The 22,626-nt window shown below is 36.5% G+C and overlaps 1 protein-coding gene across 11 annotated transcripts in view; it reads left to right on the forward strand.

Annotated features, from left to right (window-relative positions):
* Positions 1–22,626, forward strand: part of LOC115261297 (regulating synaptic membrane exocytosis protein 2) — a 117,320-nt gene that overhangs the window by 26,401 nt on the left and 68,293 nt on the right. For 10 of the 11 annotated variants that reach the window (XR_009995714.1, XR_003894864.2, XR_003894863.2 and 7 more), the window contains exon 6: positions 18,347–18,912. The exons of the other annotated variant lie outside the window; for it this stretch is intronic. Coding sequence is in view for 1 of the 10 variants with exons in the window: in XM_029862693.2 (XP_029718553.1) it covers positions 18,347–18,912 (566 nt within the window). In the remaining 9 variants the exon portion in view is untranslated. The remainder of the gene's footprint in view (positions 1–18,346; positions 18,913–22,626) is intronic. 11 annotated transcript variants of the gene reach the window in all.

Raw genomic sequence — 22,626 nt, forward strand, 5'->3', positions numbered from 1 at the left:
TGCAAAAACCTTACAAACATTTTCAATTGTGGCGGCACCCTACTGCATAGGAGCGCACCACAACAAATTTTACTTTAAGGAAACGCATGGTCGATTATACTGGAATTGACAGCATTTCCAGTGTTGGTAGATTCCAACAGCTCCAATACGAATCACCTCCCGTGTAAGTACAGATGGCTCCACCTTGCTCCTACATCGACGGATGATGGCGAGATGGGCATAGAAAGTTGGAAAGCATACTCATTGACAAATTATTTCCTACAATAACACCGTCACGGTATTAGTGTGCTGATGCTTGCTCCATGATATACCTACATGGACTGATGGCCGTGCTCTGCTGGCTAATGAATGTTTAACAATGACCTTGGATAAGGGATGCTGCTGAAATCAATGAGCAATGAGCACGAGAGAATGAGCTATGGGTATCATCGTTGGCTCTCTCACTCACTTTTGACGACGACGACGACAGTGGTGGCCATCGGAGGATTCGTGTCGTGAATTTGTGCCAATAATATTGTAGCGATATTGCGACATTTGCACCCATTTAGACTCGGCCGAAATTCATTATCATCACAGTCGAATTTCGCACACGACTTCGCAGCGGCTGGCATACACAAGCTCGGTTGAGTTCGTGACAGGGGCGTCGGATGCACAACAGGTAAACAAAATAAGTTTGACTAGTGTGAAATGCCGCTGGAAAATGATGATTCAGTGGATTTTCAAATTATCACAGTAGTCCAAACATTGGCGAGAAACCCAATACATGGTCGCATTCCTGCAATAAAGGCACAACACAATATAAATTTTCAGAATAAACGCGCAGCACTTGCTACAAGTTTGCATATTTAACTCATCATTTGTCATAAATGAACGAATTTCAAATATTGTAGCTTCGAATCGACCTGAACGATTGCCCGTTTCATGAGTTTCGCATTATTGTTTTCAATGACTATTGTTAAAGTTGACTGATTTTGAACTGTGTCTTTATTACGCAAAATTGATATAAAAGCGCATAAATCTCGCGTTTTTTAACAAATTATGGAATAGGTCTTTTAAGATGAAAGTTTATATAGTTTATCATTATTTGCCTCCAAAATTTCAAAATTAACACATTTTTAGTTCGAATTCTATAATCTTAATTTAATTCATACTATTCGAAAACAAGCGATTACGGCACCGATTGATTCCGTTCTTTTTGGTTTCATTCGTGTTCACTTAAAAAAAAAAAATCAAAATAAACAGTGCTTCAATCCCTTGCTTTTAGTAGGATGAAAATGGAAGTTATGTGCTTAATATGGGAACCAATATCCTTTAGTTAAAGTATTGTGAAATTCAAATTGTGGAGCGGATGTAGTGTGATGCTTAGAACACTTGACTATAACACCGAAGACCTGGGATAGATTCCCAGGTTTTATCAGGAAACTCAAAAATGTGGGTTCTTCCTTCGGAAGGGATGTAAAGCCGTGGGTCGAAAACGAAATGAGCTAGCCCCGGGCTAAAAGTCACTTTAATAAAGATAACAAATTCCCATTGATAAAGCTTGGATCATTTATAAATGAAAAACTCTCTGCTGCATGAGGAGTACACAAAATCGAAACATTTTCTAAGAATAACATTTGATATGTCATTGTTCTGCCCTCACAAAAAAAGCAGTCTGCTATTCGCCGACGAACTCCTCAAGAGGTTTCAGTCTATTAAACAGGACATGCCGATAGTAGCTCATACTAGACCTGTGCGCCGACTATATTTTGATTGGCGGCGGTGGCGTGAATCGGAGTGGCCGAAATTTGACAGAAGTCAGCATTGGAAAAGCAATGAAATTATCAGTATGCTCTAGAATTTATAATCTGGGCTTTTAAGTAATGACCAATGATGCCATAAAATACGTTTGAATGCCAAGTTCTTTTAATTTCTGTTCGGGCTGATCACTGCGACCAGTTATTGGACCTATTTTAGCATTCTGTATCTTTAGTGTAGAGCATGTCGCAATACTCCATTGTATCTGGTATGCGATAAAGTATCGATTTTGATACAGTTTTCGTTGTGTTTTCTTAAAGCCTGTATCCGCAATAATCGGGACACAGAAATACAGCTATAACTCCGAAATATATACATTAAAATTGCTCAAATTTGGCCTAATAACATCTTAAGATGTATTCATTTCACCTACAAAATTCCATGTGAATCGGTGCAGTACTTTTTGTTGTAGCAATGCAAGAGTAGACTGCGCGCCAATGCATTTTGTACAGCCCCTAGTTTTGGTTGTTAGCGCTGTTACTTTTGAATGTTGCAATGGAAATTGCTGAAATTTTGAACACAAACCTCTCAATCTACATTTGTTGCATAGGCAAAATTTCAAAAAAAAAAAAAAATCGATGCACTATCAACAATTTTATAGTCGAAACATGTATTGGGACTGAACGTGATTTTAGCCCCTCCGAAAGCAATTAGTGAGCACCCTCCATTGTTTTGATTGTACTATTGAAAGTACTATACCAATAATTTTTAAATTTTGCAGGCAAAATATACACATAATCAACTAACTTCTGTCAAAATTTCATGAAAATTAGCAGAAAAATTCAAAAGTTATGAATAGGCAAACATCGCACATGAAAAACACAAAAAAAATCCCTAACACTCACACATATCAACAGCAGTAGCTTTCAAACCAATTGATCAAAGTTGATGAAATTTTGCAAGACATTGTATCTATAAGTATCATAACATGCTAACGAAATTTCACAATTATCATCATAGAACTTTAAACTATAGCCTAAAAGAACCATCTATTATGCGAATGAAAATTGGTCATGATTGTACAAAATGCTCAAAACCACGTCTGTTTGTTTTTCATCTACTGTTAAAAGTAATGCATCGATTTTGATGAAATTTGGCACAAATAATAAACATACACTAAAGAGTTCTCAGTCAATTATTTGGTCAATTTTACTGATTCATTGCACAGCTACAGCCATACTTTTGTGTCCCGATTATTGCGGATACTGGCTTTAGAAACTTCAAAAGCTATCTTTGATTAAAAGGTCACAGTATGAAGCAATCCCTCAAGGATTTTCAGGATAAATTCTCGAACGAATTCCAGGAGGAATTCCGTAAGGAACCTATGAATTTCCGGAGGAATTCCCGAAGGATCTCCTGAATGAATCTGTGAATGAACTCGTGGAGGAATCCCGGAAGAAACTGCTGTATGTAACCCCGGGAGGAACTTCGACAGGCATCCCTGGTGGGCAAAGAATTTCTCAAGAATTCCCTACAAGAACCCCCGGAAGAATTCCAGGAGGAATCTCCAAAGGATTTCCAGAGGGAATCTATGAACGATTTTAAGGAGGAACATCCGAATTATTTCCAGGAAGAATTCCCGAAAGAACTCCAGCAGAGATCCTTGAAAGAATTTCAGCAGGAGTCTCTAATTAATCCCCGTAGAAATCACAGCAAAAAATCCTGCAGGAAACCTCAAATGAATTGGAGGAGGAATTTCCGAACAATTTCCAGAAGGAATCCTTAAAAGAATTACAGAAGAAGCCACCGAAGGTATTGCAGGAGGAATCCCCCATGGATTTTCAAAAAGAATTTCCGAAGGGATTTACAGATGGAGTCCCCGATAGGTTTCCAGGAAGAATCCCCAAAGGAATCCCCGAAAAAAAAATCCACCTGGAACCACCGGAAAAATTGCAGCAGGAATTCTCAAAGGGATTCAAAGAGGAATCGGCGAAGGATTTCCAGGAAAAATTTACGAATATTCACCAAAAAGAATTCACGAACGAATCCCCGAAACAATCTTCGAATGATTTCTCGAAAAAAATGAAGGATTTCCAGGAGGAAACCCCGAAAGATTATTAAGAGGAATCGCCAAAGGAATTGCAAGAGGCATACTCGAAGGAATTCCAAGAGGAATCGCAGAAGGTTTCACAGGAGATATCTCTTGAGGAATCCCCGTAGGATTTCCAGGCGGTGTATTCGAAGGATTTTCTGGAGGAATCCCCGAAGGATTTTCGCGAGGAATACTCGAAAGAATTCCTGAAGGGAATCCAGTAGGATTTCCTGAAAGAAATCCTGGAGGAATTCTTGTAGGAATTCTGTGAGAGATTGTAAACCTTCGATAATTCTGCTGAAGGAATTCCTAAAGGAACTTGTGGAGAATTACTGCAGGAACTCTTGGACTAAAGGAACTTCTGTAAAAAGCCATGAAAAAACTGCTTGGAGAATCCTTAAATTTTCTTTGAGATACCCCTTGTTCTTCTGTAAAAATCTCTGAATGAATTCCTGGAGAGATTCGTGAAGAAACTCCTGGAGAGATCTATGAAGGTACTTTTGGAGGATTCTCTGAAGAAACATCTGAATGAATCCCTGAAACTGTGAAAGAACTCCTGAACTAGTCCCTGAAAGAACTTCAGAAGGAATCCCCGGAGGAACTCCCAGACTAATTTCTAAAGGACCTCTCCTGACGGAAATTTTAGATCTATTCCTGCTGGATCTGCTGCAGGCATCCCTGAATCCTCCTGAAAGATTTTCTGATAGAACCTCTGGAGAAAGTTCTGAGGGAACTCCTGTTGGTATATCTGAGGTAACTTCTGAAGAAATCCTTGATGGAACTTCTGCAGGCATCCCTGAGACATTCTGGAACTACTGGAGAGATCCCTGATGGAACTTCTCGAGCAATCTCTGAAAGAATTGCTGTACTGCAGGAAACCTCGAAGGAACTTCTAGATTAATTCCTGCTGGAACTTTCGTATGAATACCTGAATGAACTTCAAGAGAAAACTCTCTAAAAAAATAACTATGGAAAATCTCCATGAAAAACTTTCAAAGGAATTCCAAGAAGAATCTCCAAAGAAATTTCAAGAGAAATTTCTGAGAGGATTCCTGCAGGAATCTTTGAAATTACTCCTGCAGAAATAACTGAGGGAACTCCTGTGGTAATCCATGGAGGAATTTCAGGAGGAATCTCTGAAGGAATTTCGGATTCCTTAATTTCTGTGATGCAGTTCATTTTCAACGTTTCAACTTTTCCATCTTTTGTTTCTAACTTATGTTGGATGCTGATAGGATTAAATTTAAATAAAAGCACCTTATTGTTAGGTATACAATCATAACTTCATGTGAGATGGGTTTGTAATCGTATAGATGACATGTCGAAAATGATTTTTGCAGTTTTAAGTTTACAGATATAATGTAAAATATATACAATGAAAAGGACTCCGTTGAATGAGAATGCAACCACGTGAGGCTGCTAGTGGAACGTTTCTTTACCAAGTTGCCGCACCGGTGTTCCATTTATACGGCATCCACCTAGTTATTCCTACATTCTTTGCAAGTTATTAGTCACTGATTGACTCTCTATTGCTTGCGTGTTAGCTTGGCACATGGTCACCGCCACCGATGAAATTCTTTTTGAAGAGCTTCACGATACCTTGCGGTACACCAAATTACGTTTGGGGAAGGCTTACGGCTGCATTCTCGGTGTCCTAGGAAAAGGCAAACAGCACGTGAGAGTCTCACGTGTATGATTGCGTGTACGAGTGCCGACCACATTGTTGTAGTCGGCATGTCCTGCTCGGTCTATTGGGCAAAGAAGACAGAGTACGCGCCTTGACTGAGCAATCACGAATCAGGAGAGCGTGAGTATTGGGGAGCCTTCTTGGGCTGCAATGAGCGCACAGTCCCATAGCCGCCTGGAGAAAAGGGAAACTCATGTAAATTTTCCTTTGCATATTTAGTTTACTCTGGCCAGTCATACGAAGCAGTAATAAAATTGCAAAAAGTGGACGGTGCGGACCGTCCTTTGAATTTTGCAAACACAAATTACTTTTCGGGTCCATTAACTCACGAAGCAGATAGCGCCCGACGTGGCGAAATCCTTCTGTGTACATAGAATTGACTAGAATCGTAGTGTTTACAAGGGCTTGTTGTGTTGACTGGCTTAGTGTTATATCACATCTTGGTGCGGTCGAAAATAAGGCATGGTAGTTTCGTGTCAGTGAACCGAATTTGAGCTCGACCATTTTGGATAAGGAGATACCGGGTGCTGTTGGGATATCAAAACTTAGGAATATAGACGCCTGCATCGTTTTGGAAATGAACAATCGGTTGTGCGGTGCCGGTATCGATTTTGTGGAGCAAGAAAAAAATCTAATTGTTTGGCTATGAAAGAAGAGCAGCCCAGCGAGAAGGATACGTAGCGCAGCACGTCGACCACAAACCAATGCTGCAGTAGTGGAGGTGGTGTTTATTAGTGCTTTTGCTGTAAATTAGTGCGTAGTTCCTGATTCAGTGATCCTGAGCCGCCAAATTCTCTCTTTTTCTCTCGGATGGTGCTCTCGGTCTATATTTAACTGCGGAAATTTTGCGTGGATCAGTGTGAGTGTACTGAATTGTGCTAAAAATAGCTTTGATATTACAAAATAAAAAAAAGAAAAAAGAATCGAGTGTATCGTAGCTTACAAGCATTGTTTATTGATTTACTACCTACATTCGTTTATGTCGAAACCGGGTTCGTGTCATTTGGTTTGGAGGAAGAAACTTGATACGCCAGTAACGTGAGCAATCTTTGTGCAACTCTAGTGCCTCGTGTCATCCAAAGGAAGAGTCTGCAGGAATTAATGCGGTTTCATCTGCCGACACTTTCTCCCGGGGAGGAAATAACCACCCAGTGATCGGCGCCCAATAGAGAACGGTCGGTGTGATTAATTTTTGCAACTCTGGATAACGACATCTGTAGTGATCCTATTTACACTAATGTGAGTTTTGAAACTTTCTTGCTTATTGTTTGATGACGCAAATTGACGTTATCAAGTATCCTTTCCAGTTATGTTGATTGTACTATTGCTAAGTGAAGTAGGGTTTTTATTGGTTAGATTTGACATTTGCTTTACCATGATTATTGAGAGATTTTTTTTTTTGAAATACTGTTAGAATAATTACCTTAAACATGCAGAGCAAGTAAATATTTATGCGTAATGCAAGCCTCCAAAAATACAAAATTGGTAATTATTTACATTTTGTTTCGCCTATGACCATTTTACGAATTACGAACTGATTTAGAATCTGAATATCAATTTAAGATGGGGTGTCAATCCTTCTTGATAATTTTTGAAATTTTCATGGTACTAGAACACTATTTTACTGATAAATATTGAAGACTCTTTCGTTGTTTAAAGGAATGTCTCAAATGTTTGGCACACAAATGATAGGATATATCATGGTTTTCAGATCGTGCTTCGTAAAGCCTTGTCAAGTCCACCATAAGATGATTAACAATTCTGCCCACGAACAAAACAAGTTGGGTTCATGGAAGAATTATTAGCAGACTCTTGATGAAGTCATAGCACAGTCACAGGCAAATTTTCAGAGAGAATTTGGGTTTATCATTGGTTGTCGGAAAAAGAAAGGATCAAAATCTATCATGGATCCACTCTAGAATAAAAAAAGCTCCAAAACTGAGTCTCTCTAGAATGTGAATTTTGCGTGTGATTTGTTAATGATCCTTTGAATAACACGGACTTGGTGGCTACCACTTCTGATTCATATGCAGAAGGTCCTGGGTTCAATTCCTGACTCGTCCCTTTCCTACTACATTGTATCTTTCTTTATCTTTATCTCTTTCTCTTCTCTACATATACAATTCATGTATATGCATAAGTTTATAGCAATCGTTAGAACAAAAACGGGTTGAAAAAGCCGTTTCCCTTCCTTCCAACTTTCATATCATATAACGCCTACGAGTTATGCAATCAGGCGAACTGTGCCGCAATATCTTCAGAGTAATAAATACACTTATTTATCACCTTACGCCTGGCATCCACTCAACAATGTGTGAACCCATTGCCAACCATACCTTACCAGCACTCCGACATCCGCATGAATTTGTGCAGACGCATATGTATATTCGGCCTGATGTGGATACAAATGATTGCTATCATCACTTCCTTTCCCTTCCCCACATTGACCTGCAACCTGACGTGGCAGAAGCCATTGACGTCTAAAAATAGAAGATCACCAACACTCACACACTGAAGATGCCTGATTAGTCCCCGGGAGATATCACATTGATTCCTTGTGTGAGTGTAGCTGGCCTGGCGATACTGGAGTAGCATCCACGAGAGGTCAATCAAGATCAAGCTCAACCTCAACCTGATTTGTTAATGATCCTTTAAACAGCCAGTCAATGATGTAGCAAAAGACATACCAAAAGAAAACTGCCAATGGTCGTTCCATGACTTCATTTAGGTTCTCTCCAGCAATCCTCCAAAATTTGCTGTTAAGGTGTTATACAGACTGTTCCAGAAACAATAAGCACAACTTAGCAGCTCAGTCATTTAGAAATGAATGCAAGATACAACTTTGTTTGCACACATATCCTGCTCTAATTTATTAACATCAAATACCGACAATCAACAGTTACAATTGACTTTTGATTTGCAAATGGAACAACATTCCTTAGGTACCGGAATCTGGGGGGGTAGTTGATCAGCCGGGTGAAGTTGATCACATTGGGATCCACATCCTTCAACCGCTGAGGACGCCACAATTCTGTATCAATGGAAGAACTTTTGATGTAAATCGATTGTGTGAATATATTTGAAGAATTTTTGAAGGTTTTTATGGCAATTGTGACCAGTGTTGAAAATTTCATTTCGTTATATCTAAATTCAATCGCCTACTGCTAATTTTAGAAGCTGAACCTGAGAATATGGTATATGAAAAACTTGTGCGGCTAGACCAGTTCTACTAGAAAGTCACGGAAAAACCGATATTTTTCGAATATTTAAGGTAAATGTCACGGACCACCTTTGAAAAATGCTAAATGATATTCACCGTGAATATCATTTGGCATTTTTCAAAGGAAGCCCGTGACATTTACGTTAAATATTCGAAAAAAAAAACGGTTTTTTCGTGACTTTCTAGCAGAACTGGTCTAGCTGCACAAGTCTTTCATATACCACTAGCTGTACCCGGCAAACTTTGTCTTGCCTACTGCGTTTTTTGACGTTTCAAGTCCCTAGTTAAGCAAGTCCCGGTTCAAAATGTACGAAAACCCGATTTTCAAAAAACTCTCAATTTTTCCATGTTTTATGCCTCATAAACCTTCCTTGGGTGAAAACTAACAGAACGAAACTTAGACGAACCAAATCGGACCATCCGTTCGCAAGTTATTTATGCGCGGTCCCACGTATGCCACTGCATTTTTATATATACCATATTCCCAGGTTCAGCCTCCAAAATGAGCTGTAGGTGATTGAATTTAGATATGACGAAATGATTTTTTCAGCACTGATTGTGACAGATTTTACTTAAAAATATCGACTTTTTTTGGATGTGTATTGAAACTCGGTGAAAAGACTGCCTTTCAAAAAATCGCCTCCCAGCAACGCCTTGTTTATCAGATGACTCACAAAACACTTTCATTTATTCATGGTAGGCTCTTCGAACATAGCTTTGAGTTAAAAGCGATGTTAACATATAAGTTTTATATGAAAAAGGCATATTTTTGCGAAAGTAAGACGATCTTTAAGGTAATTGCATATTTTTAGGCGTTTAATGTAGGTCATTCTGTAACTTACTAAACTTTATTTTATTTTTAACATACAAATTACACCAGTTGTAAGAATTTTGAAAACAAACTTATTCAGATTCAGCATCATCAAATTTAGTTTGTTCAATAATTTTCCATTCTTATAATGTTATGTCATTGGTTGGTCAACTTCACCCCGGATTGAAAGTTTTCAAATTTGGCAATTTGAGCAATTTTTATAAAATTTAGCAATTTCTTGTAAGAATTTCGTATACGGAACTTGAAACAGGTCCACTCAGTACATGTTTTAAAAATATTTGTTTGGAGTCATGTGCATTGTACTTGATTTTATTCAAAAGAATAGAGCAAAAGTGATCAACTTCCCCCCAGATTACGGTACCTTAGAAAGGTTTTGTACAAATTGCATTATTTTTGAAAAACCTTGTTCAACCATTTTTCTTCTATGTAAAAAAAATATCACTAGATAAATAAAAAAAATACATTCATGAATGGTAATATTCGTAACTATCGGAAAATCATTAGTTTTAGTTTAAAATATAGTTTTTTGGACCTGAAACTTCCATTCAAATTGAAAAAAAAAATTTCCAAAAACAATTTTTACAATTGCCGGAAACAAGTCTCAAATTTATACCTGAGCATGTGTAAAACTACAATTTTAAATAATTATAAATAAAAGCAATGCCTAAGCTTTGTTGTGCGTAGAATGAAATATTTTTATTTTTATTGTTAGAGGCAAATGTTTGAAAATTCCAAAATCTGTGGACTCATTCCTTCAAAAATGAAATAGGTGAGTTTTCTCAATGTTTGGACGCACCCATAAGCACGGGCGTAGAATAATTTTCAAAAACCATCCATGAAGTATCTTATGTAATTTGTTTTTAAAGTGATCCTTTGGAAAAAAATAGTTTACAGTACATGAATTCAACCTATTTTTTTATATTTAGGTTGAATTCATGTACTGTAAACTATTTGTCTGTGTAAAGAGTTAAATTGTTGAATTTTTGTTATGAACATTATGGCTTTAAAAACTTTTAATGTACAAACTTGTTACCGACATCGATTAATATACTTTGAATAAAAATACAACCTACAAAATATACACGTAGTAGTTTGTTAAGATAACCATTACTTTCTCGCTATGCGTAGATGTTCTTATAGTTTCTGAAACAGTCTACTTGCAGTGGATCAAACAATTGTCCGTACAGCATTTTTTTTTCGTCAAAATAATTTTTCTTTCAAATGTTCATAACTTTTTTATACGGTAATAAAAACCGCTGAAAATTTTACCATTCGTAAACCATATATTGAAGCTCCATTGGTAAAATTTTGAGCGAGGGTGAAAAAGTTTTCTGAAAGTTAGTGAATTCTTAGTAAACCTTGATGGTTTATTAAACAAAATTTCAATGCTCTATATCTCAAAGAATATTGGATGAAATATTTTCAAACTTTTTTTGAGGGAACACTAACACATGGACATTTAATACGTAATCTTGTAAGGGTTAATTTGTTCTCTACAAGAACTATGAAAAATCTGTTTGTGTAGTTGTCGATGTTTATAAATTTATCATATTTTACACATATAATCTGCCAAACGTTTTGCACTAATAAAAGTGCATCAATTAAACGAAAAATACATAGGACCTTCTCTCCATATGAGGGTTTAGTAGGTCCTGTATACAAACAGTCCTGTATACAGAAAGCTTTAAGAAGTTGAAAACGCTTGGCACTTTCATTGATCAAAATATGATAAATTTCCAAATAATACTCTGAACATATAGAGATTTTTTATATTTTTTGTAGTGAATATAAAACTTCAAACAAAGCTGCAAATGTTAGCCATAGATATAAGCAGTAACGCATCAAAACATGGAAAAGTTTCATGAAATACATATTGAGATATGATGTTTTAAAAAATTGTTTAAAAATCTTACAAGTTTTACAAAAATTTCTATAACTTTTAGAAAACTTATTCTATCTCGCTCAAAATTTTTCCAATGGAGCTTTAATATATGATTCATGATTGATCAAATTTTCAGCGTTTTTGATTGACGCATGAAAAAGTTATAAACATTTGAATGAAAAATGCTGTACGGACAATTGTTTGATACACTGTACAGTGTCGGACAAAACAATAAGACCACCAGCCGTTTTTCATACAAAATGGCCAAGTTTGACAATGTGATGCTCGATTTCTAGTGAATCGATTTAGCTGAAATTTTGGCAGTGCCCATGGAGTTACGTGAATTGAGATTTGCATTTAATTGAATCAGTTCTGTTCACTACATCAAAAGTTACAGATATACGAAACGACAAAATATTAAGGTCACTTTTAGATTGCCATGATCGAAGGATTATTATTTATTATTATTTTTCTTTATTATCGAGATTTTCAGCCCTCGGCTGATTCATCTCGTAAAGATCAAAGGATATATGAGAGTATCTGATACTTGATGATTGATAAACAAGTACTAAAATTAAGGATACCATTTAAATTTGGGGACATTTTTATTGAATTGACCATAAATAACCATCATGAAAATCTGGTGTTAGAATTTTGTCGCACCGTATATCTATAACTTTGGAAGTAGTGAACAGAACTCAATCAATTTAATACAAATCAAAATTCCCATAATTCCAAGTCGGTTGTCAAGATTTCAGCCAAATCGGTTTACTAGAAACCGAGTACCATATCGTCAAACTTGGCCATTTTGTATGAAATAGGACCGCTGCTGGTCTTATTGTTTTATCCGACACAGTATATTGTGGCGCGTGAAAAAAAGGAAAAGTTTGAATTTTTGTAAAAGTGTGTAGACATATTTTTTGAAATTCTCTTTTTACGCGATACATAGCACAATATGTGATGTGTTAAATCAGCTTGAGAACACGAGAAAATAGCAATAATTACTAAAGTTATAACAATTTCTGTAAAACGTATTTTTCTTTAAAGAGACTTGTCGATTGCAGCCCAACGGCTCAACTGAAATCGCAAGCCTAAAACAAAACCGTCCGTTACTAGAGGATCTTGTCCTTAAAAAATCGTAATCTCAAAAAAAAAAAAAATGATTTTATTTTTCAAACGGGAATGATTAAAAAAAATATACCTTTTTAAACATTTTTAAATAGTTGTATATTGTATCATCGTTTATTAGTGGTGTAAAAAGTTGGTAAAAAACGAATATTTACGCCATATTGCCATTTAGGGTATGTGTGCCATCAGTAATCTCATGCTCCCATTTTCATCCTATTCGAAAACAAGCGATTACGGCACCGATTGACTCCGTTCTTTTTGTTTTCATGGGTGCTCACTTCCAACAAAAAATACAAAAATAAGAAACAAAACAACAGCGCTTCAATCCTTCATTTTTTGTGGGATGAAAATGGGAGCCACATGCTTAATAAGGGAACCAATACCCTACTATTATCAGAATGCCATTCAACAATAACATAAATAGTAGGGCAGAAACAACCATGCGTCTCCATTTGTTTCTTGGAAACATATCAGGCCAAACATTTCAATAGGTCCTATCTGCATTTGAGAGGCTCTCTTTGTTTAATTTCTCTTTCAATTATTGCAATGTAATGGTACACTTTTCAACTATTTTTGCAGTACAAATCAAAAGACGATTGTTTTGATCCTCGTTCAATGCAAGGAGACAATCATAATACAAAGAAACAGCTGAGATATTAACGAAAGAGAGGGAAACCAAAGAGAGACTCTCTTCTGCAGATTGGACCTTTAGACATGTTTGGCCTGATATGATTGATAACCAAATTGTTGAACATCCACGTGCAATCAAGAAGAACTGAAAATTGTCAATTCACATAAATTGATAAATCAAAAACAATTCTATGCTTTTACTTGCATACTACTAGAATATTCCCTAGATGAAAATACACTGCACAAAGCTGTGTAGATATGTCGCATTTTGGCAGCCCTATGCCAGCAAGCTCCGTAATTATGTCAGAAAGGGGAATCATTGGGGTTCGGCGGCTGGAAAATCTTCTTTGCTTTTCATGCTCCAGAGCAACTCAGATGAAACTCGCTGTGTATCGATCCAACGGAAACGATATCGTAATTGTATCATAATATGTGTATACACTTCTGTATATGAAAGTAGTTTCGATAACACAATTCTTTCCCGTTGATTCTTCGGCACGGTTCATCTTTTTGCGTTGCCGTTGTCGCTAAAAATAATTCTCAAAAGGAGATCTTTATTCGATAATAGCCCAGTCGTAGCCGTGGCAGTATACCTACTTTCCTTTTCTAGAGACGAAATAAGTTCTCCGCTGAGTAAGGGATGCTGATAAAAATAACAAGTACTTGTATGGTTTTACGAGCCCCGGTACTTGTTTCCACCTGCTTCACATTCTTCTATACACGAAGGGCAGCCCATGACTTGAGTATGATGTGCTAGTTGTCGCCCGTTAGTTAGATGGCGAATCCAATGGCAAACAGTCAGATACATAGTTATTAGGTAATTTTGCCCTTTTCTTTGCCTTTCGAGAACATACGTGTCTAGATCTTGTTATGCCCAAGGAGCCCGGTTGACGTGCATTTTTGTCAATATCGATCACGACATTATACATATAAGCATGTTTAATTTGACTTTGACCGATATCCACGAGCGTAAGTGCGTTGGTGTCACCTAATTGGGTTGACTGAGGATGGGAAGTGGGAAAGGAAGCTTATCAAGGATTTAATTTAATTTTGCTAGAAACAGTGGTTTGGTGTAAAACATCGATACCTATTATTTCGTGCTTTGATTTTTAGAACTGAGGGGGCGTTCATTATTTATGTCACATAGTAAAGTTATTATTTAGTGGGGCTCCTGAAGCTTGCTATAAATCGTCAGCCATTATATTCCCCTCAGAAGCAACGTAAGAAAGTTCAAATTCCAGCTTCCAAAGCTTGAATGTGTAAACATGGCTTTGAATATTTTTCATCATCTAGGATTTGTATGTCTGAGGAACTGAAGCGACAGAAGGCAGCCGAAGTATCCGATATCCGATGCACCGCATCTGCATCGATTCGGTTCTAGGCAAACCACAGATCCAAGAATTTTCCTGGTATAATGCAAACATAGATGTTATCCCTTTTTTAGGTCCGACGAGCGATAGCGAGTTCGGACAGCAAGCAATTGCTCGGTAAATTGCAATCATAGTTACGCAGGCTTTTCAGTCGTTTCAGTCATATGTATAAGTGCGATTCAGCACTTCACTGCCTCATACTTTCCTGCATTTATTTTTCATGGGTAATTTACTAATTTAGTCATTTTTTATTGCATGTTTTGATTTTTTTTTATTGTTTTTCAATGTATTTTTATTGTGAATTTTCTATTTATTATGGAAAAATTGGATTTATTTATGGAAAATTCGAAGTTATTTGGAGGGGTAAATGGCTTTTTTTACTGCAACAGTTGATTTCTTCATTGCATTTTTGACGTTCTTAATCGCTCAAAAATCATTTGTTTATGGGAGATTTTGATTTATTTATGCATTTTTTATTTGATTATGGAACTTTTGTTATTTATTACTGCTTACACCCCTGTTTCTTCACTGGGACTTTTCGAATTATTTATGGGAAATTTTGTATTTATTATGGAACGTTTAATTGTCTGCCTGCAGATTCCTAGAACGGTTAATTTCATACAAGATTCTTATGGAAATGGCAAGCAAATTATTGGAGAAATTTATGGGAGGAATTTCTTAAACATTACCGGGCAGAAATAAATGAAAGATTTCTCAGCGAAGTTTCAGGAGAACTATAGAGTAAATAAGTTACAAGTAGTTAGACAAATATTGATCATTCTACTCACTGGACGTCATATTTGAACGACCTCTCATTGTTGTTCGTGAGATTTTGCTTGGACATTTCAATAGATGCCAACTTTTAAAATAGGACCAAGTGCATTTTTCCAGCCGACAAGGCCGTTTCCATTCAGGCTAGATTAGTGAAATTTTGATTAGCCCGATTCTATTTTCGCAAAAATTGGATATGTTAAAAGTTCAATATTGCAGCTGCTCGTTTAAGCTACAAAACAATATGGTCAAACGTCAATTTCTTGATTTTAGCTGACCAAGCCATGTGGAAATTACACTGTTGAATATGCTTTGACATCCATGTGCACAGCAGAAACATGTACTCGATGAACAAATTGAGATTTGAATTATGAAAAGAAATCCACTTACTTCGGTGAGACTCGAACTCACGACTCCCAATTCGTTAGATGGGCACTGCTATTCCTTCAAGCTACGGAGTCACTCGACTATATCCGTCGCCAGTCATTTCGTTTCGTTCTCTAATCTAAACAGTCTAATTTCGTTCGTTCTCTAATCAAATGTCAGCATTCTCATCGCTTGAACAAAATAGTTTGTTAGAATTGCAATAGTATGCACCGATTTGGATTGTTTTATATGTATGAATCGGCTGATGAGACCATTATCGAAATTAAGGTATAAATCTCAGTGCGTGCATTACAATTGAGCGGCCCAGATGCAAAGGGGTGTATAGTTGAGCATAACAAAAAAATCTTGAGATATCAAGCTCTCAAGAACGTTTTTAAGATTCTTTTTACGATGATTAGACAAATTATAATAAATTGGAGAAAATTTGGTGGACTTTTAAATCCCATATATTTTGTATGGGGTGAAAATTGGCGAAAACTTTAAACCTCATTTATTCGAAAGTAGGTTTTTTCACTTATACCCCTTTGCTTCTAACCCCTTCAATTAACATTACGAAAATGATTTTTCATAAGGGCCTAACTGACTTGATCGATTTCTCTTCGTCGCCTCTCTCTTTCGCAAAGAACTTGATCAAAACAAACAAAATCATTATTCTTTTTGTTTCTATAGCAACATGTAGTCGTCTTCTTTGCATTTAAACCAAAAAATCTTTGGAAAACTCAATACTCATTCTGTGATAACACAAAGAGAGGATCGATGAAGAGAACTCGAATGAAAAATCAGTGTCGGTTCTAATATTATGATGAAATAGTTCTGAAAGGTTATATAAATACAGTAATGTTTCGTTGAATACGGTAACGTCTGGTTTTAGCCTATTATTATCGCTAAATGGAAAATGTATCAACAGTATCCCGGCTACGGATATGCATCTCTTCATAGGTGTTTTGTTATTCTTCAAAGCAATCAGTTGTTCGGGAAAATCCAATGATGTGTCTGAAGCATGCATGCTTCAATGGAGAAAAAACTGTGAGCATACAAAACTGACTGTAACAGTTTATATCATGTGATTGTTTTCTCATGTTCTTAAATGAGAATCTGTGTACAACGAATAGCCTATTCGATCAAGCTGACACTTGTCAAACAACGAAAAATGCCATATATTTCTCTTTATTCTTATTTAGTGTCGTAATTGTGTTTACTTATATGCACCATTATTAATTTGGTTTATTGATCGATCACCTAACTTACTTATTGTTTAAAATTGGTTCTATCACTTGCAAAGTACTTTCTCTGTGTGTGCTGTTGTGGTCCTATTTAAATCTTTCATTTTGAATCTTCATTTTCTTGTCTCAGTGCCTTGTCAAGCGCGATGTAATGTTGTGAATAATGAAAACTCTATTGTATGTAAGCCATTCGACCGCGTTCCATAGCTTAGATTTATTTACCTCAATTTATGATCCATCTTTCGTTCGGGTTCGATATTTATGTAGATATACATAGACATTGAGCTCTTTGTATGATTTTTGTCGTAGTCTAGGTCCTCCAAAGCTGCTCTTTCTAGCCAGTTGACAATCCATCTGTCATTTTTCACATTGGCATGTGTTCAGTACCGTAATCTCCAGTCACGTAACCCATAATACGCGCTGTAGATCTCTTATGACGTTACTTCCTTTCGCTCTTACTTACTCCTTGCCCTTCACCTTATTTTAGTACTCTTTCTCTATACAACTGTTTCTCACTTTTCTCGATTTGCTCTTATCAGTATATCCGAGTATCTCGTAATGCGCACTCTCCATCCTGCTACAGTGTACGTAAATATTTCTCCCATTCACACATGTTTCGAACTACAATGTAGTGGTTTATTACGTTCAGGTTTGTTTATCATAATATTTCGCGGAAACACGATGTGTCTTGATTTTCAATTGGAGACAGGACCAGACGAAACGGTACTGATTGATGTTTCTTATTAATGCTTCACTATTATTGTTTAATTTCGATGGTTGATGGTATAGGAAACAAAGTTAGAATTTTTGAATTTTCCTCAGTATCTCAAACACACAATGTGTAGTACGTTAAGCAATCATTAGAGTTAATATTTTTTCATGCTTCTCTTATTGACCTAATTCATGAGAATGCGTATTTAAAAATTCCAAAGGATGATACATTATTTTAATATTGTCCCAGCAACATTTATAGATGGTTTCTGTAAAATACAATTTAGAAAATCATTTTTAGTCCATCAATGAATATTATACATTCAATGCTAAAAATCGGTTTAGCTCACATTCTAATGCTTACATCAATGTATTTATTATTGATCCTATTTTGAGGACGATGAGTACGTTGCAAAATACTGATTATTATTATTATTCTGACTGTATACAATTTACAATACGAATTCATCACTTGTTAGTCAAGAATTTTAATATGGACAAAGTAGGTAAAATTAGGGATTAGTTTGAATTTACGAAATTTATGTTGATTTTTAGTTTTCCGTACATATTCATCCCTATTTCTCTGTGACCTTTTATAATTTTATTTCACTTTGTAGTAGAAATTACATAATTACTAGCAAATGTTGAGCGTTGTTCGCTTTCGACCCTTTTGCAGCCGGGCACCAAAAACAGTATTTTGATAATCACTCTCGACTGAATCCAAGCCTAACCGATTACCGGGCGAGTAAGCTGGATGTACAACAAAGAAATAGCTATAATCGAACGAACCATAACCGGTACCAAAGCCAGCAGTCGCACTCGCAATATCAGCAACCACTACCACAGGTAGTGGTTGCCGACAGCACCATTACGTCGTTGGCATACGATAACAATAATCATCACCACAGTAGTAGTCATCATCAGCATAGTCACCAGTCAGTGCCGGAGTCCCATCAAGCTCATAATAGCCAATATCAGTTTATTCAGCAGAACAGTCGATATAATTCCAGTTCTGTTGGCAATGAACAGCCGGACCCATACTGGGATGATCCGGCCGACAGTCGACGATTCACCGAACGGAGAAAGAAAACGGTGAGGTTCGATGGACAGGACGCCGATGACTGGGGACGATGGGAGTCGGAAAGACAGGGCAGCCAGGATTCAACGACGAAGGATTCTGGTATCGACACTAGCAGTACATTTACTAGTAGTGAAGATTCTAATCGTGGTGATGGCCCCAAGGTATCTTACTAAAAACTAATTCGCAAGATTATTACACTACACACTAACAACATGAACATCATTAACCATCACAAGAAATATTTGAACCATACAAATATATAAATATATTTACTTGCAATTATTTGTGTTTCATACTTGAATTAACATGTTCATCAAGAGTCTATTAACGTACAAAAAACTTGCTTATTTTAATCGTTTTTGCATGCCTACTGTAGAGCTTTTGCATGAGCTTCCATTCTGTATATCGCACATTTTTCTATTTCATTGTTCATGTTAGGATATATTTTATTACACTCGATATCACAACTAGAACTGCTGTTTTCAAAATTCCATCAAAAAAGTGAAATACTTCAAAGGTTGTCTATGCCATATTACACATATTTACAAAATATTTTTTGTCCATAGCACATAGTGCCATCTTTAATCAAATTAATTGGATACTATGCAGAACAATACAGCAAATTACATCGATGACCACGTCGTAGAATGGTGTCGCTGACTTTGACAGTGTTGCAATGCCACGAGGTCCTTAAGCACGTGCTGAAAAATCGGATTTTTCCACGTTTTTTTTTTGCCAGTTTTAGCCGTGCAGTATAGTGCTGTTGACAAAAAGGAGCTAATGAGAGGCTTGCTCAAGGTGCGCCTACATGTTGTCGTTCGGTATTAAGATTATTGATTTTGAATAAGGCAGTTATATTGCTCTCCGTCATGCTCCAATGTTCGTATCGGTTAATACGGCTCTTTGCGATCCAAGCCGAATCATTTTTTGTGCATCAAATCACATTGAAATGAATAAAAACACCTAGCAATTGAAATATGCATTCATGCTTCTGGAGTGAATTGCGTGCCACCATTCCAATAGCAATAATGACAATGTCATCCGCAAAGCAGACAAATTTTCCAAATCTCGTGAAATCATACTCCGGTTGTTCTCACTTGTCGCTATAGACCTTTCCAGAAAGACTTATGCTTAACCCAAATCTCGGTAAGCTTCTTTGTCTCGTTTATGACATTCTATAGCACTGGATAGTTGAATTGGCACATGCGTACTAACACCATACTGTGAAGATTTGATCCATTGTCTACTGGTTGTCGAGCTGCTTGATTACTTTCAACGAACTCATTCAGTTAAAAAAATAGACGACTAAAATATTATTTTGAAGGTAACATTCAAAATAGTGATCTCAAATCCCAAATGGTCGCATTTCTAGTGAATGTGGGTAGATTTTCCCATTTTCTAATTTTCTGATAGCTGTTCGGTTTCCTTGATCCAGCCTATTCACTGGTGGCTAACTAAGAGATGAACCAGTCTTGGGTTGACAATCTCTCCTATAAAGACACCTACTTAACCTAAAGTGGGTATTTTTTTCGGGTTCGTTTTGATGAGTGTAGCAGCTATACTACCAGTTTGTTTGTTTTTTTTTCTTTTGGTGTAACAATAAGGAATGCGGAAAGAAATCGTAATCTTGAAGACGGTTAAATCGAAGAGTCGTAAGCCATTCTCGATCGTCAGCTGATAAGCGCTGATCTTCCTAACCGTCGCCGATCAGAATTTCTCCTCCTGTCTTGCCTTATCGTTGAAGTCTCTTATAATGATTTTGACATCGTGGCTTGAACAGCGTTCATATTTGCTTTTAAATGTGCGTAGAATCACTAAGGGCTCTACAAGACTCATTACAAGAGAAATTCTAATAGTGTTCAGATAGGGTAAGTGTGCCGATCGTTGTGGTAATAAGATAAATTAATTCAAAAAAATATGATCGTACCATCTAATGAAGGTTTTCAAAACGTTAGTCGGTAGTTTTCTATCCAAATTTGCTGGAAAAAATATGAAAACTGTCGTTTCTCTCTGTTTTCGATAATTAATCGCTTGCCACAACAATAGGAACACTGTTCCTATTATGGAGGTAAAATTTAATTTCGGTTCCTATTGTTGCGGTATCCCATTGAAATCATATGGGATACCGCAACAATAGGAACACTACCGCAACAATAGGAACACAGCAACAGAAATATTAAGGAAAATATTTTTTTTTAAATAGGTTTTTGGGCAAATCTTAAGCACACAAAAAGTGCAATCTCATAATTTAAGCATAATACATCTATTAAAAATGCCTTTTGGTAACATTTCAGTCGAAAAAGTGCTCAATTGCCATTACCGCAACAATAGGTACTACCACAACGAAGGGAACAATTACCCTACAAGCCAATTTGAAAATCAATTACTTGTTTATCGAGTTTTAAAGGATTACTATACGACAAGAACCGAAAAAACAAAAAGAAATTTGGTTGCCTTATGAAACTGAGTGCCAGAACAACAAGAAAACTTCTGTCACATGTTGAAAAAAAAGCGTGGGGTGAGGTTGGTATTGGGTTCAGGTTGGCTTTTGGCTCCGCAGAAGCGTTACCTGTTCTGTGGGGAAGTTGGTTAACGCGCCCTATCTAGCGAATTGGGGAGATGTGGGTTTAATGCTCACCAAAACTATGTGGATGTTTTTTTTCGCAATTTTCCATCTCAATTTTTCTATTTTTCAACGCATTGTGTGCCTATGAATCACATAACCATGCGTAGTGGACACGAATGCCAACTTTTTTTGGTAAAGTGTCTTTAATAAAATATAATAATAATAATAACAACCATGCGTCATGGCGTCTTTTGAAGAAGGTTTACCTTTTGATAACGCGCTTCTTTTGAACATTTGGGAAAAATGATTATTCCCCCTAAAAGTGAGATAATAAATTGTTGATTTTTTTTAGATACAAGGTTGATATATTCACAAGAGTTGTGGAAAATGCTGTTTTATAAAACTTTGTCAAAAATGCCAAGTTTGTGACACCGTTACTGTTCAAGAAAAGTTTTGTTTTTATTACCGACTGCCTTTTGAGAAAAGTTTTTTTTCTCAAAATCTAGGGTGACAATGGGTATTATCGGCAGGTTTGTTCTCTTCGTCATGGGGGGTTTTTGTCAGCCAAATTGCCTGAAACTTGGCCATATAATTCAGCTTAGTTGGGAAGGATTTGAGACCAACTCTGAGTTCAATAGGTTTCAAAAAAACCCCAAAGACGAAGAGAACAAAACGGCCGAGAATAGGTAATTATTTAAGCTTTGATTCTACATTTTCCATGTTCTGTTAAGTTATAAATGAAGAAAATGTGTCAAACAATTAGCATCAAATGATTTATTACTCCGAGTGTATCGTTTGGCGCATAAAATACGAAGAAATTGAGGAGTGTGCGATCGTCCGACGGTATGGAACTTAGTGAGATTTTTCCGATTAATTATGTATACACATATTGTTATATTCCCTAATTTCTTTTTTTCTATTTTTACCATCTTATCATCGATTGGAAGCAGTTACAGTTTTTGATGTTTTCTAGGTTGTATCTTGAAAAGCTATAGAGTTACAAACTTAGCGTCTTCTACAAATTTATTCAGATCAACATTTTCTACAATTCTTGTGAGGAAATCAACCTTACATCTTGAAAAATTCAAAAAAAAACTTTTTTTTTCTATCTAACTTTTAGGGGGATTGATCGTTTTTCCTAATTGTGTAAATTGAGAAAAAAAAACTTCCTCGAAGACGCCATGGTGCTAAACAGCATGGTTAAATCAGCAAGAGTGCAAAAGACTAGCTGGGTTCTTTGCGTTTAATTCATATATATTACCATCAGGTATCAGAAGGCCGGCTCCAGAGGCACGTACTCCTCCATTTG

Source organism: Aedes albopictus, chromosome 3 (genome assembly GCF_035046485.1).
Source record: "Aedes albopictus strain Foshan chromosome 3, AalbF5, whole genome shotgun sequence".
NCBI classification, from domain to species: domain Eukaryota; kingdom Metazoa; phylum Arthropoda; class Insecta; order Diptera; family Culicidae; genus Aedes; species Aedes albopictus.